The 17,268-nt window shown below is 35.4% G+C and overlaps 1 protein-coding gene across 10 annotated transcripts in view; it reads right to left on the reverse strand.

The window, feature by feature from the left end:
- Positions 1–1,318: 1,318 nt before the first annotated feature.
- Positions 1,319–17,268, reverse strand: part of LRRFIP2 (LRR binding FLII interacting protein 2) — a 59,183-nt gene continuing 43,233 nt past the window's right edge. For 6 of the 10 annotated variants that reach the window (XM_069859805.1, XM_069859797.1, XM_069859798.1 and 3 more), the window contains 10 exons: positions 15,354–15,524; positions 14,612–14,704; positions 12,496–12,588; positions 8,293–8,394; positions 7,914–8,046; positions 6,524–6,573; positions 4,945–5,065; positions 4,239–4,318; positions 3,011–3,115; positions 1,319–2,230 (listed from right to left, as the gene is read on the reverse strand). In XM_069859805.1, coding sequence (XP_069715906.1) covers positions 2,120–2,230; positions 3,011–3,115; positions 4,239–4,318; positions 4,945–5,065; positions 6,524–6,573; positions 7,914–8,046; positions 8,293–8,394; positions 12,496–12,588; positions 14,612–14,704; positions 15,354–15,524 — 1,059 coding nt within the window. In that variant the 3' untranslated portion in view covers positions 1,319–2,119. The remainder of the gene's footprint in view (positions 2,231–3,010; positions 3,116–4,238; positions 4,319–4,944; positions 5,066–6,523; positions 6,574–7,913; positions 8,047–8,292; positions 8,395–12,495; positions 12,589–14,611; positions 14,705–15,353; positions 15,525–17,268) is intronic. The other 4 variants (XM_069859800.1, XM_069859799.1, XM_069859803.1 and 1 more) reach the window with 1 other exon arrangement.

The raw sequence follows: 17,268 nt of genomic DNA on the forward strand, positions 1-17,268 counted from the left end.
TTACTTGGATCTGTACCACTTACGTGAAACAGTCACAAGAGTCTAGTGAAATATTATTCTTACTTCCAGTAACGACTGTCTTGGAAAAAGGTGAAAGATTTACAATTAATTCTTCCTAGGGCTGTTGCGTTTTAGCTCTTTCAATTGCCTTAAGAGTCATACTGGATCACATAATCCAGTACTATTTAATTAGTCTAAACGTTGGCAATGTCATATTCTAGTTTTTTTTGTTGAATTTGTGTTGACTTTGTGGTAACAAGAAATGGGGAAGCTCTACACCTAAAATGGCTACATTAAGAGACTTCTGTAATAAACACTTTTTTTTTCAAAAACGTACCAAAAGTCTTTGCCCTTAGAAAGACCTACTGGTGTTTTACCTGTGCTCCAGAAGTTTTGCAGTAGACTGGTAATTCTAGGCTGCTAACTCCTTATCTGTCACAGTGTAATACTGAAATCACAGTTGTCCCTATGCCATAAAATATTCAGCTTCAACAGATGGGTTAGAAGTGAACCAGAAGATGTGCTCCCCACTATGTGCCAAACAAGGTTTTAGTAGAATTCTCTGTATGTGAATACTCTCAACCCTCCCAAAGTATCCCTCCTTTACCTTCAGAATACACACCATTAAGAACAACTAATAAAGACCCTGAGAGTTTCTTCTGAACAGGCGCACAAAGGAACACAAAGAGTAAACAAGCACAGATAATGATCTATGCGGCCACCAAACTACAATTGTCTCTTATTTAATAAGGAGGCCTAGGGAGATCTGCTACTTAAGGGGTTCGTCAAGAGGGAAGGAAGGCATCTATTTTCCAAGTCCAGAAGACATCTAGCATCCAAACAGAAAAAGACAAAAACTTCAGTTTTGCACTGTAAAGATGTCTGTTCCTTTGGAAAGCAGCTCTGGTATAAGAAGAAGCACTAACCCTCTGGCTTGCAAAGGTCCCGAGCCCTGCCTTGCATTGAGAAATACTCCTGGAAGGTAGCAGTTTGCAACAGGAAAGCATCTGATATGAGTCCAAAGACTTACTCCTCCTGGATCTTAACAGCACTCTGTGTCCACAGAGTAGGCTACAGACAAGCCCCGCACCATTCCAGAAAACACTTTCTTTGTACTGCCTACCTCCACCATCCATGGGAGTACTGTCAAAAGGTAGCGGACCAAGCTAAGAACTGAGAAGAAAAAGCATTCAAACTCACTATTTCAAAGCCAAAATGATACTTTCAGAATATGGAGATCAGAATTTAGTACTCTGGAAAGATTTTGCTCTGCCTTGTTGGTATCTAAGTATTTAGAAGAAAACACAGAAGATCTGGATTTGGTCAGTAAAGTGTCCATTTAATTAACTCCTAAGCCACATTTCCCACACCTTCCTCCCACCCTAAAATTTCAAATCACACTTATGCAGCAGATGACAAAATCTGATAGTGTACAACAAAAGTTTTTAAATCTGCACTCTTAGTACTAAGAGTTTCAGGGGCTACTATTTGACAAATTACCTAGAACTCAGATGTGCCCATGCAAAAAAGCAAGTTTTTATATACAGTTCCTATTTTATTCTTATAAATTTAAATATTTTACAAAAATGTATTTGCAAAATGTATAAAGTTTAGTGAATACCCCAAATGTATCTTAAAATAAAATGTTATCTGATTTCAAAGGTTATTTCAACAATGAAGTCTAAATTGCACCATATAAAAGGCACTTGTGCAGTGTGATGTCTTGAGCAAATATATGTTAATTTATAATACAGTAATACAGTGTCTTCTTGAAGTCATGCAGTTGTCTCCAAGCATCAAGCATGATTAAAGCAGCCAAAAGAGATCGTGAGTAAACTTGATTCCATTTTTTATCGCTAAGTCGAACACAGAGCATCATGCTCCAGCTCTGACTCTAGAATCAAACACTACTTAAAAATTGCTGTCATTCCCATGAGAATTCAAACTACATTTCATTCTCTCATAAGTTACAAAAAGAAGTATGCCATTTAATTATGAAACTAAAACACCAATGAACAGCTCAGTGTTCAAAGAGTTTGTGCCAACGAAAGTCTGTATTTAAAAACAAGCTAGGGGCTAGTTATTCAAGGAGCAGTGCACTGTATTTCCAATTTCTATTTCACTGTTGAGATAAAAGTGCAGTCCTGTTTGCCTTCATCTTCTCCAGTCTTTTCATTAAGTGGCTATTGGTCATCTCCATCTCTTCTATCTTATCCAGTGCTGTTCTTAACTATAAAAGAAAAGCAAAAGTTATGACCACTAAGTTAACTTGCACTTTATGCTGTTCTTAAGCTTCGACAAAGGAAATTAAATTACAAATACAAGTATTATATACCTTATAAGACTGCCACATCAGATAAGACAACACTTTCATTATTGCAGTCAGATGAACAAGAACTCAACTGTTAAAAAATTAGGGAAATTATTGAAAAATGCACTCATTCCAAAAGAACTAGGAGCCTGCAACTTCCTATTATATGCTACTTAAAGGTAAAATCCTCTTCACCATTGTTACTTCCTGATGGAGATATATATATTCCCATGGGTAGCAGGCCTCAGAGTAGTCACCCAACAGCCCTTAAGCAAGCATGACCAACAACTTGGTTAAATACAGCTTCTTGCCAGCTCCCTGTGAGGTTCGTGCTGGAATCTTCCCGGGCTGGCACTTGACACAGGAAGCATTTGGCTCTCCAGTAATTTTTATGGAAGGATTAGTTAAAGAAAGTAAAAGTTATCACATTTAGAAGAAAACATACTTTAGATTCCTTTTCAAGAAGTACTGCATTGAATTGTAATTAGTATTACTAATTAAACTCATTACTGTAAAAAGTATAACTTTTATGTGCTACAGTTGTCTTCTCAATCCAACACTGAGACTCTGAGGTCTCCTCAAAAAACACTTAGAATCTGTAATCAAAGATTACAAGAAAACCAGTGCTTAGAGGCAAAAAGACAGAGCAGTTCGAGACTGAAAGAAGCATACAGCTAAAAAGAAAATCAAATCAATTACCTCTCGCTGAAGCTTCCTCTTTTCAGCTTTGAGTTCATCTTCTATTTTTTCTGCATTTTCTGCTGCATTTTTATACCTTGCAACCTGCCCCTCAAGTCTTCCAATCTGCAAACCCAAACAAGACAAAAGGAATGATTACTTAGGTGTTCCACTGCAAGCTCACCTGTCACCAGCTCTTATTTTCTTTCTGAAAAGCCACCCCAACACACGGCATCCTGTGAATTATCCATAGTACGTCCCTCTGTAAAGAAGCTTAACTGTGTTAGCAGCAGCTATAATTGCAAAGAGAGTGTTTAAAAGAACTAGGAAAACAGTAAAACAAGTTATGGGCAGAAACTTGGAATACCCTTCACTGCCTGTCCCTCTCTGGTGAGGGTCACAAGAAACAGCAGAGAAAGCCACAGGTGAAAAGATACAGATGTTAAAGAACTAAGCAGAAAGAAGAGTTGGAAAAAAAAATTAAGAGTTGGGGAACACATCGGATTAAAAACAAAAGCTGTAAAGTTGAAAAGCAGAGACTATATGAAAATGTGCAAAGTAAAAAGGAGACTGTAACTGTTACCGGGACATGATGCAAGAGGTCTTGAGCTCAAGCACAGAGTTCAGCACTACAGAGGAAGCTTGAGACAAATCTGGTTACAACCTGCTCACTGAATTGCTATATTTATAGCTCCCTGCTACCCCCAAACCACAGGATGGGCTAGAAGCCTATTGCTATGCAAGAGAGAACAATGCATCCGTGATTCAAACACTAATCCTTTGTTTGATTTTAGGTGATCTATGGAGATACTGAACTATAATACCATGTTACTGACTTATAAAATGTGAGTAAATCAGTGCGAGATATATAGGTGTATATCTATAAAAACAAACTCTTGTATTTCAGAGAGTAAATTAGGTACCTTCTACAATCTTTACAACTTTCTTACACGTAATTCAACTAAACTGATTTTCTTGCACTAGTAGCTTCAGTTCCTGTTTATAATCTGGTATACATTCACATCTGAGTAAATTAATTCCAGCTTATTTTCTCGTATGGTTAGACTATGCACAGGTATTGAATTGCAGGAAATATGAAAAATACAAACTTAGTGCCACTCTGTGCAAACTAAAGGACAAACAGTATATAAAATGATGAAATACGTTTTCATAGTTTTTGCTTAAAAGACTATTTTAAAAGTATGAAGAGCAAGTGTAATGATAACAATAAATACAAAGACACACTTACATTTTGTTCCATGGTAGCTTTATCTTGCTCAGCTTTTGAAAGCTTAAATTTGTATTCACTAATTTGTCTGTTGGCATCCCCTAGACAAAAATTTACACGAATAAATTACTCAAAGCAACTCTATAAACTGGCAGTTTCCCTTTTAATTGAAATTCATTTAAAAGACTTTTTTACTGTGAGTCTGTCTACAGGACTATAGAGGTAAATGTTCTTTCAGAAATCTCTGAGAGTATAAAAACAAACATGTTCATTGCCACAAGCAAATTAAGTGCTTGTGGCAATTTTTTTTCTTAAACAAGAAAAGTTATCAGCTGAAGAAATACCTTGCATGAAATGGAAAGTAGCTTAATGCTGTGCTTCTATGAAGAAGTACTGAATATTAGTGAATATTCCCAAAATCTCAGCTGAAATTCTGTCATATAAAAACTGAAGTTGTTCAAGTAGTGGCACCCATTCTAGGCAAGATCATCATCTCAAAAAATAACTCCCAGAATGTTGTTATTCAACACTGAAAGAGGCAGATTTTTAAGCTATTTTGCAGTGAGAAACTTCCCTCAAGAAGACACACCAACAAAAAAACCCCTATCTACTCAACAATACATTCATTCACAATACTACTAATGCACAACAATATAGAAAAAGGACTCGGAAAAGTTTGTTTCCCCTCCCCAGTAAGAATACCTTTGAACAGTAACCATATACCTACTTTGCATTTCAATTAGCTGCAAGTCAGAACCATTTTCTAAACCTATGATATCTGTATTCATGCCATCACTTTTAGAATATTTCTGTCGTTCTTCTTCCAACTGCATCTTCAGTTTTCTAACCTGAAAAAGAAGCGCTCCTTCGTGAAAAAGAGACTCTCAGAAGTTCAGTAGTTGTGTATCTAAAAGTTCAATGGGAAAATATTGGCACACCAGTCCTGAAATGCCACTGATTGAGATGGTTCTGTAAGCAGGAGTAGCAGAGCAATGCAGAAGAGGCAGGGAAGCCAATCCCTGAGGCCTGTGGCTGCAGTCCTCCATCCCCATAGCTGCGCGAGTGACCTCTGTATGTCAATTCTCAACCCAAACTCTCCAGTTTGGTCAGTGCTGCAAGGGTCTCTGCACAATGCAGGGGCACCCAGTGACTAATAGAGCTGCCTTTACAGAGAAGGAGGCAGCATTAAACTCTAGTTTTGCATTTCTTCTGTAGTGCATTCTTTACACTCTGAACACATATGAAGATAATTAACAAAATTCTGGTGGGTTTACAGAAAGATTAACCTACAGCTTTTTTTAGTTCCTCTCCTATACTCCACCTGGAAGCAACAGTCCTAGGAAAGTCCGTTGTGGACATTAGATGGTTCCATTTTATGCTACAGCAGCTGTCTTGGGCTTTTTCCAGTAGTCAGAGAACACGATTCCTCAGCTATGTCCTCTGGGCCTGGAGCTTACGAACAGAGTAGGAGCTACTTTTTTGATTGCCTCATCAAAATATTGCCCTTGAGAATAGCAGTACGGAAGTTATACTTTGCAAACTCCCATTCACGACAAAAATTAAATATTTTTAACAGCGATTTGTACAATTTTATGGTGACAAATATGCATAGACATGTTACTATTCTATTTATAAGCTTATATTTAATAGTATTGATTCAATATTATTGGCATTCTAAACCAAGTGTATCTATACTAAAATTAAGGTACATTCCCAGCAAAAACAAATGTTGACAACATCACTTTAAATTTGCAGCATGTTCTACTAGAAGCACAAATACTATGGTATTCATAACAATTGTTCGATGGCTATACGTTTTCTTCAGACCTCACTTCTCAATATTGAACTGTATTAAGATACAACTACTCTGATATTACTAGCTTCCTATTTGCATGACTGAAATGATGAAAGAAGTAGTGTCACATTGCAATTTGGAACAAAGTACCACTTGGGCTTATGAGAACATAATTTTACTGACTTCAATATTTCTGCTTAAGAAAAAATAAAAGAAGTGTAAGTATGTACACTAACAGTAGAGTCAGCAGCAAGCTAGATTTCAGCTAACCAATTAGTGACGTAAGAGTTCTTTACAATCAAGATGAAAGTCACACGGATAAGGACACTAGTGAAAGGAGCTGATAAATCCTGGTACCAAGCTAGGTAAGAAACTATTTTATTATGCCTAAGTATATATTTTTCTTAAGTATTTGAGTAAGAACCAAAGGCGCCTAATATTTATTTACTGCTAATATATTAATAGCCTGCAAAAGGATAGACAAAGGTTTGAAAATAATAGCTTATTTTACCTGGGACAATAGTTCCTCCTTTTCTCTAGCCAGTTCTCGTAGCCGGACATCTGAAAACAAAGAACCCAAACAAAAAGAACAGAAATCTGTAACTAAGAATATACTTTTCCTAACTTTTTGTTCATTTTCAAATATAACATTCTTCAAACTTAAAGCTAACAGCAGTAGGTGGACAAAACTCTGATATCTCTTTAATAACAGGACACCAGTCTTCAGTTAATAGCAGAAAAAGAGGAAAAAAATATTTAATTCAAGAAACAAGACCTAGTATGGAAACAAGTTCCGTATTCTTCCAAGTAAATTAACAACTGAGGATTTTTTTTTTGTTAATAATAAAAGAAAGGTTTGTCCCAATATCTAAGAACAGACATTTCCAACAAAATTTTCTTCTGATCATACACTGTTTTCCCTGTCTTTATTCTTAAAAATTGCTGCCTATTCAGGGATGGCACTAAGATTACCCTTTGTTTGAAAAGATTTTAGAAAGTGTTATTGAACTGCAAAAAACGTACTTGGGAAATCACCCACAGGAATGTTTCAGGATGTCTGATCAGTCAGAAGATCAACAAGGGCTACAGAACAGTCTGTCAGGCAACACCCTGCTAAGATTAGAGCAGCTCCCTTGGAAATTGTAACTCTGACAGTAACAAAGAATAAAGACATTGGCATTTCACTATAATGGAGCCACAGAAGTATGTAACAAGTCTAATCTCTTTCAAAAAAAAAATCCTATTATATGTTACATACAAAAGTAATGCAAATCTATCGAGCTGTTTCTTTGCATGTTAACTAAGCGTTTTACAGGGGATTAATTACACATATAATAACTTGTTCAACCTAAGGATAAAAGCAAGTTAAAATAATGACCCCCAAAATCTCTATCTTTCTGTTGTCCGTGCAATTTTTTGCATGGTTTTAAAATATTTTTTCCTAATGAATGTGATGAAAGACTGGACTTGCTCTGCACTAATAAAGGCATTAGTAATTTAAGGAAGGGGAAAGAATATACATTGCACTGCTTTCTGTAACAGAAGTTCCTTCCTTTAAACATTTTTTTAAACATACTTTAAACATTTTTTTAATGACAAAATGGAAAACATACTAATCCAAAAGACTATACTTTTAGGCAAGATATTTTCTGATAGTAAAAAAACAAACTGGAACAAGAGATTTCAACAGTTGCAAACATCCAAGCACACACTATAATTTTTTTACTCAAAAGATACATCTGTGGTCTTGCTCAGCTTAAAAAATAATAATCTTGAAAGTTGTATAAGCATGTATTCCAGAAGCATCACATGTATCATTTTGTGGCCATGTTTCACAACCCACTGAACAGAAAGGAAACAAAGACTTCAAACACACTATAAATATGTCAGGATATTTTTACCTAGCGGTCCTTCTCCTGCAGATTCCAAGACTTGAGCAGCTTCCTGTGATACAACTGTTATTGCACCAACCACTGATTCGTGATTTACATCACCATTTGGTGTGCCATCTGGAATTATTACTAATCCATGTTTCTAAAAATACAAAAGAAAAAACCTACTCATACAAGAGCAGTGCTAAAATACAATTGGACAGAAAAGTCTTTTAAAAGCTTTTCAAGTTGATCAAAAGTCACAATGAAAGGCACCATTTATCCTACCCTAAAAACAGGTTTTGAGACTCCACAAGAGTAGTAACCATTCTTCCTATTTTTCATTGACCTTGATTTCATGCCACATTCCTACACATCTGTTACCATAAATTAACTACTACCAACATACCTCTCCTCTCTTCAATGTTTCCTTCAGGTCAGCCAATTCCTCTCTGAGCTCATCTCGCTCATTCTTAATGCAGTCAAAGTAATCTTTCTGTCTTTCTAGGGCCTGGGTTCAGGCAGATAGCAAGAAAAAGAACAGTACAGAGAAAGAGCACGTGACAGATAGCAGAGATTTTCTACAAGTAAATAAAAAGAGCTCAATAAAAGTAAAGAAAGCAAAAGAGGTATTTAACACATAAACATACATCTCTGATAACTGCCTTTGACAAACCACATATCTAGCCTCATGCTGCGTGCTTTCCATGACAATTTTTTCTTGGGCAAGTCTTAGTAGATTCTACAATAGATTTTTATTTACTGGATTCTATTTCATAGAATCATATAATCACTAAGTTGGAAAGGACCCACTGGATCATCGAGTCCAACTGTTCCCATCAATCACTACACCAGCTTTTCATGTCTTCATTCAGTTTAAGATAATTGAAACCCTCTGCCATGTTGTGGGCTAAGAATGTGGCAGAATTTGAATTTTAACAACCCCATCTCTCTTATCCCATATTTCCAACAAAAATTTTTTAAGCTATGAACTTAAATGCCCACACACAACTTACAAGTTAAACTGTGATTTCTAGAATTTCCATTACCTCCACTATCAAATGAGAATGATTTTTGGTATTTTGGCCAACTAAGTTGAATACCAAAAGACTAAGTGACTCTTCTTAATACAGGCACTCTGTAGCCAGAAATAAAATTTGCTGGAACTCATTTGGCAAAGATCCTAAAAAATTACATCCAGAGAACTAATATTTTTTATAGGGTACAGAAGTAAAACTCTTACTTCATGAAAGACTTTGGACATACAAGCCTTACAAATACTAGCTTATTTCCTATTTGCTTAAGTATTACAACTATCATCTACTAAATCCAAAGCAATCCTTTTTAGAGACATAAAAAAGCAGCAAACACTAGCAGCACTAAGGACTGCAGCTAAAAGTGCAAAATGGACATAGATGGGTTTGCTGGAGCGGGGTTACCTGGCAGTTAATCAGACACTTTCACTTGACTGGGCAGCATCCCAGTATTCCATTCAAATTCAATACTGCATGCATCACAAATAATCCCAATCATACCGCAACTGCAAAAGTGTACACACATTTTGGCAAGAAAACTATCCAACAAAACCTATGCCATGCATGAATATTTAGGAATGGACTCATACCAAGAAAGAAATGAAGGTGTATATCTTTGTATTGCAACTGCCCCACATAACAATGGCAATATTCTGAATTTTAATAATTATCTAGATGCTGTAGTATACAACAATGTTTTAATGTATTATTTTTAATTTCAACAGAAAAATTTAAGGTGTACCGTTGCACATAATTTATTAGCATGTAACATTTAAAATACAAGTAATTCAACTGTGTGAAAGAATTAGCTGTCACATCACAGTTTAAGAATTCATAAGATGGCATTTTATTTCCTCACATATATTAGATCTCTAACTACATTATAAACAGCGTGAAGAACCTTAATCATCACATCATTTTATGCTCCACTTAGTTATATACAACTTTGCCATTTCTGAAGAACATTGGAAGCAACCAAGGGGGAAAATAAGCTCACCCACTTGAGAGAATGGAAACAGACCCAGAATCACACCTGCAGACAGATCCCCTGTACTTGGCATCGCCCTGTAATGCTGCTGACCTTCCCAAAAACATCCTTTCTATCCTCATCCGCTTTGCACAAACATTGGAAATTAGAGAATATTGATGGGGAAGGAACTGAAACTAATACAGCCACCTATCTCTAGCAATGAAGAAATTAGTAAGTATTATTCAATGTTGAAAAACTCAGTAAAACTGCAAGTATTTACAGACTTGGGGATCACGATATATGACATGGATTTTATAATAAACCTACTCCTGCAATGCTTCTACTTGGGCAGGGTGCAGAAATCAGGACAATTAAGCTCTGTGGGCGTATTTTAACATACCAGTATTATTGAATTCTGGTCATTTGGCAGAAAGTGGGTTTGCCTGGGGTCCTACTTTCTAAACATTCCAAAAGACTTCACAAAATCTATACCAAACCCAGACACACCGTTGCTAATTTCAAATTGGCAATGAATATACAATTTGGAGCTGTATGTTTCAGGAGTATTACCTGGAAGTTAAGAGCTCAGTGTCCTCAGATTGATCTAATTTAAGACCAAATACAACTGCAAATTTCAATCACTTTGTAGAAACATGAAAATTTAAGAAGGCAGGTGTAAACCAGACTCATGCTATCTGCTCTGCTTGCCTCCCTTTCCACCTCCAACTCAGCATCAGTTTTGTATATTGTAAAACTAGGTTACAAATTCAGTTATAAACTACTCCTTTGAGAAGCTTCTCAGAAGACTTCTGAATCTAGAATGAAGTGAAAATTGGCAAAACTACTCAGTACTGGGGAGAAAGGCTTAAAAACAGCGAGCTATGAAAAATATGTACATGTTTTTAAATAACATAGAGGAAAAAGAAAAGACAGCAGAATTTTTATATTTCAAGAAGTATGACATTTGAAATCCAAGATGGTAAAGAAATAAAAACTAGGAAAAAAAGTCCAGTTATGGTGTTTACAAGAACACAGAAACTGGCAGGAAAATTTTGGCTAAAGGAAAAAAAATCCTTCTTGTCAGTCTAGCTGGTAGCTAGGTTTCTGAACATTAGATTATCTGCTCTGTACTAGCTCTAACTGGATTTGAAAGAGAAAAAAGTGCTTGCACAGAAAACTGCACATATTGGGACAGTCCAGTACAAAAAGGTGAAGAGTAAGTAAGGAAAGAATATAAAGATCAAAAAACCTGTCAGGAGAATGTTCAGAAGAAAACTTCTAAATGTTGAGATGTTATTTTATGATGGAAGAGAGGATTGCAATACAGACTGGAGGACTGAAACATGAAATGAATATGGACTGAATAAAGTCAGTGTAACTGGGCTTTTTTTATCTGGGCACCACTGTTTAAAAGTTCACCCTTCAAAGGGACCTGAACTCAATTAATACAGCAATTTTCAAAGAAATCTGCACATGTCAAAATCTGTTGTAAAAATTCATTTTGTTAAAGAGTAGTTACCCTAGAACTCCTAAAAGGCAGACGATTTCTTTCTAAAGGCTATCCAGCTAACTCCCTCTCACCACTGGGAAATCAACTTATGGCCCAGGTTCAGAACCATGTAGTTATCACCAAGGATCAGGTTGACTGAGACAGATCTACCATTTCTGTGCTGCACAGAAGCAAAGCTGACAAACTCTGACCTACCTAATGTAGGTAGCATGTATCAACTCAGTATCACCTTCCTTTATATGCAGGAGCCCTGCAGATGCTCCTCAAAAGGTCCCATGCAACCACTGTTCCAATTCTAACTCTAAATACCAGTAGGAGGCAACTTTGGTATTTTGTTTGTGGTATCACAAACACATCTCGGCTCAATGTTGCATCCACGCTAACTAGCCCTAGAAGGATCAGAAGTGCAATACAGGAATGTGCAACTATGGATGCAGAAGTCAATTCAAGATCACAGTGTTTAGCACTAGGTATGCTAAACACAGGCATGATCTACAAATATTCACTGAGGCTTCTCTACATTTTGACCCCTAGCTCCTACACCTCCCTAGTTTTCCATTATTTCAGGTATTTTGTCTCTCTTACCCCAGCTAGTGGAAAGCAGATAATTTTAAAATCCACTAATTGTTATGCAACATAAGATGATGAATCAAATGGCAAGCAATGTTTAAAGTGCTAAAGTTTTCAAACTTGTAATTGCCTCTAAGGAGATTAAAAGCTTTACAAATAATTTCAAACCTGTATAAAATTATATTATTGCTACGCCACTATGGATCTATACGTAGACTCAGAAGATTTTTGTTTTTATTAATAAAAGGAAATTATTACTTTTTCAAGCCCTAATTACAGGTAAAGAATTATAAAACTGCATGCATAACAGTTTATTATGGTATAGATTTAATTAGTATTATTCATCGTTATGTAAGTAAAGATGAAGTGGAGCTCATTTTCTAAAGAAAAAAGACTGCAAAACATTTTAAATATTTGAATTAGGAGTGGCCTTCATTTCTTTGGAGTATACAGCATTCCTTAAGGGGTGGGAGGCATCCATCTACTTCTAAAATGGAAAAACACCTTCCCCCCATATTTGTTTCATACCCCTATTTTTTTATCTTTCCAATTAATTGTCTCCTGGAGATCAAACACCTCTTTGGTTATGGAGTCTATATGCTGCTGCATGCGTTGATTCTCCTGTAGTAAATAAAATGATGGAAGGATAAAAGAGAAAAGAGAAGTAAAGAAATGGAAAAAAAAACATTCAAAAGATAAAGGAAATTAAATAGTAAAAGTCAACCAAAAAGTTTATGAGCATGAAGTCAAAGGAAAAAGGTGCTAAGTGTAATGTCATATTTCCCTTATGAATTCATACAAGACAATGGTAACTAATTTTGTTCAATCAATAAATGTTGATGGGAGAGTTTAGTGTAACTGGAGCTACTTTTCTTTAACGAGTTCCCATTGCAGACTGCGGACAATGTCCCTTTTTTAGGAAAATAATTATGCTGTGGTAATTTCCAGATATCTTAAAAGTCCTGTTTGGAGACGAACACTTATGTTAGTAAGTTATTTTATTAATAGTTTATAAAATAGAAAAGCTTCCTGAAAGTATCAAGAAAGTAGCTTGAATCAAGCATCCAGGAAGTGAAACGCAGCTGCTCACTGCTTTCTGATATCATACCAAGCATGGTCTTATTTTTTATTCAGCTAACACTGCATATTGCTGTTTGCCCTATAAACATAATTATTTGCTATGCTCATATAATTATGTATGAAGATAACACGAGTTTTTAGGACTAATTTTTTGCCTTCCTAAAGAACAAACTTGATTTTATGTCTGGACATCGAAGACAATGTCTTTGTGCAAAAAGCTAGAAGGCTTCAGCTAGGTTACCTGTTAGTGTTAGCAGATGAAGAGGTTACTCAAATGAATAGTAGATATGGGGTAAGTTGTCTGCATCATTGAAGGGGCTGCCTGCATCTGGTGCCGATTCAACAAATGCTACAATCTACCAAAGCAAACACTCCAAACAAATCTATTGTATATTCTTGATACACACATTTTTTTTAAAAAAAGCAAACCAAAACAAAACAACAAACATTCACCACAGAAGAAAGCATAACATGTTTTTTCCCTTCACAGCAAAGTCAAAGAGAATCCAGAGAAAGTGACAGAGCTGCAACCAGAATTCACCAAATCTTGTTTGTCAGCATAAATCTGCAAAATGCTGCTTCTTAGGCTAATGTTACTCCTTTTCTTCTGCTAGTAAGTTGTATCAACTCCAGTTCATAAAGCGTATTTTTTTCTCAGTAACCATAACAGATCTGGAACTTTTCAGAAGTCTTTTGAAGTTACTGTACTACTGCCTGGAGAGCACAATAACTTAATGGGGAAAGAAATCGATCAATGAAATACAGCATCATATAGTTTTTGAAAATCAGGTAGTGGAAACTGTGGCCCATACACATGAGAACAGTTTTTACTGAAACCAAACGTAGTGGGAAAACAAAATACTAATTGAACTATGACTCCCAAAAGTCTATTGGAAATGAATAGCCACATATTGTTGACCATATATATCTTTGTGGATCATTTAAAATTAAAATTGATAATAGCTCTGGGATTTCAGGGCATATATCCTCTATAAACAAATCAAAGGAGGGAGAGAGGAAAGGCAGAGCGGGAAAAGGGAAAAGAAAACACCACACACCCATCAACACAGCTATGACCCAATAACACACTGACCACTGTTGCTATATTTCTGCTTGATTGTTAAGCAAATAAACACTCGTTACTGCAAACTTCAACAACTGATGCTCACATAAATCTGAAACAACTGAAAAGGAAACTTTTGGAAAAAGGAAAGAATAATATTTGGTATTACCCACGCATCAGAACTTCTGGCTATGCAAAACAATTTTGACTACACAAACGTTAGTTCTGCTCTCATAAGGAAGGAAAGATACAAGGAACATTCATGAGAGAACAATGATTCTCAGAGGAATTAAGAGCTGTATGCATCTGAAAACCTTGCAGAGACATTTTCAACTTTAAAATTTGGAAAAATTGTATTTTAAATTCTGCCCACTAAACCAAGATAAATTCTTTCTTAAAAATAAAATATTTAAGCTCATTTTGTGTACGAAGGCTGTTCCCATTCAAATCTTGCACTATATTTGCACAAGTTCTACAATACACACTCTCATAAGAACATACCTCTATCAATTCATCTCTCTGTCGAAGGCCCTCTTTAAGTTCATCCAGCTTATGCTGCAGAACACTGCATGTGTGTTTCTGTCTTTCCAATTCCTATATTAAATAAATTAATGATTTATTTTTCTTTGAGTTTGACACCCATTTTCAATATAGAGTTTAAAAAAGTTAGTAATATCACTTAACATAACCATACCTTGGAAAGTACTATAACAATTTAAGAAATTCTACCTAAGAAGTGGCTAAAAAAATCAAAGAACTATGTTTCAGGTATGTTCTCCAGATACTTTCTATACAGAAGATTTTATTTAATAAAATTTAGAGTGAAGAGAAAAGATGCCATAAGGGTTTAAGCACAATATTAGGAAGAACAGCTCAGATACTGAATTTATCAAAATATTTCTAGAAAAATCTGCTACACAGGTCTTCCCTTTCCAAGAAAGTTGAACTGAATATTTCCTATTCAATTCAAAGGCATGCTTTATCATTAGCATACTGCATTAATTAAATGCAATTAATTTGCATTGGGGTGGGATGTGTTTTGGGGATGGATTGTTTTGGGGTGAGAGAATGGTTGTGTTTTTTTAACAAAAAAACCAAAAACAATACTCAAAATTTCTTTGGCCATGGAGATAAGACGTATTTTTGTACTAATCCAGAAGTTTTCAACTGTTCCTACTAAGCAGTCCAGGCTTCTATAGTCCATCTTTATAATTAGAAGAAAAAGTCTTAAAAAAATCAGTACCTTTGACTTCTCTTCATTCTCCCTATAGAACTCTGCTAGCTGTTCTTCTTTCTCCTCAATGACATCCTTTAGAGTATCCACTTGGTAAACCAAGTTGTTTTTCTCATTGTCTAGTTGAGCATTGGAAACCATAGCTTTCTTGTACTTCTCTTCAACTTCAGCTAGTGAATCCTATAAACAGTAGAAAAGTTTATATTAGGCTAAATTTTTGGTACGTTGTTATAATGTTAAGATACTACCATAGTGCTGAAGAGTACTATTTGTTAATACAGTAAAACTATGCTACTATTTCTGTTTCTGAATTATTTGTGTATTATCTTTAGAAATGCAAAGTCACAGTTCAATTTCTGTTATTCAGGTTAAGTCACACAGAAATGATAAGTTATCATTACAAAAGTATGAAAATTACTAGATAATATTGCACTTGCATTTTCTACTCTACTACCGTCACAACTTAACTCACAGGGATAAAGTAGTAATATCACAGCTTTATTGTATTCACTACATGCACAAGGAAACACTTCACAATGAGGCAATAAATCTGACAGAGAACTCAAATAGTTCAATATTTAATTAGTGCTCTACACCTCAAAGTTTTAAGGTAGTCACACTTTAAGTAACAATGACATTCTGTCTTCTATTTCTCAATAAGATTTAAAAAATAAAAACGCATGTAAAAGCTCACGTGTGATTCTCTGCCCAAAGGTGTACGTATGCCTTGCTGTATTCCCTATTACACAATTCTCTCATGTTTACCAAATTTATTTTATCCTATTATTTTTCTTGCTACTGTAATAAATGTCAACTATTCAAATACTAGAACAACTATCAGTCCAGACACTCTTAAACACGGAATAATTTCAATATGCATGCTTTTAAAAATACAAAAATTGAGTTTCACAGGGACCTGATTTTAGGACTGAAATAAGAACTGTTAAGCCATTCCATTCCCAAAGCAGATCTGTGCCCTACCAGAAATCCCATAGTACTTCTTGTTATCTGTTCTTCAAAAGTATAGATAGCATAACTTCCGTGCTTACTTGTTTGCATTATAACAGCAGTAGTAGTAGTACAGGAAGGGCACCAGGCTTGCATTTTCCAGAAAACAGAACAGTACAACTAAGGACTAAGGTATCAAGAGGAGAGGGTGGTAGCAATTTAAGTTTCCTAAGAAAACCTAAAAATCCCAACCCTAAAATACTATTCCATGTTATACATCTCTATTTCGAGAAAACTGTCGTTAAAGTACATATTTCAATTTTTATAATTTTATCATAGTCACAGGTAGTTATATCCATCTCACTAACCTCTGGAATATTGTGCTGGAGAAAAACAGTATTATAGATAAACCAGAAAAAAATACCTTAAAACATATCTTGATGGATTACAGATAAGAAGAGACAAGACAGTATAAGTAGTGAAAAGATAAGAAAGGTACCAGTATCTTCTGTAAAGCAGTGAAGAGCAAAGATGATTCATAATCAGGCATAAGAAAATGAAAGAAAAAAGAACACGTGTATTCAAACAATGCTTAAGTTTTAGATTAAAACCACAGAAAACATTTCTTCTGGTAGTGTAAACACGACAAATCTTGTAAAGATTGGTAAAACAAAGTGCCAGAGGCAGTAAATCGTCCAACAAATAATTCAATTTAGATTAAAAAGAAGGAAAATACTAGGATTAAAATGAATGCTACAGTCCTCTTATGGGGAGATAAAAAAATTAATGAAAAGTACACCTAGGAAAAAATTCCAGTTTGGTTGTTTCTGAGTGTGGTGAGCCGAGTTATGTAGCAATTTAGGTTGGCAGAGATCTCTGGATACCATCTGGTCCAATCTTTTAATTAAACAGGGCCAAACAAGATCAGACTGCTCACAGCTCATCTCCAGTTCATTTTAAGTAACTCCAGGGATGC

This window comes from Phaenicophaeus curvirostris, chromosome 6 (assembly GCF_032191515.1).
Source record: "Phaenicophaeus curvirostris isolate KB17595 chromosome 6, BPBGC_Pcur_1.0, whole genome shotgun sequence".
Lineage (NCBI taxonomy): Eukaryota > Metazoa > Chordata > Aves > Cuculiformes > Cuculidae > Phaenicophaeus > Phaenicophaeus curvirostris.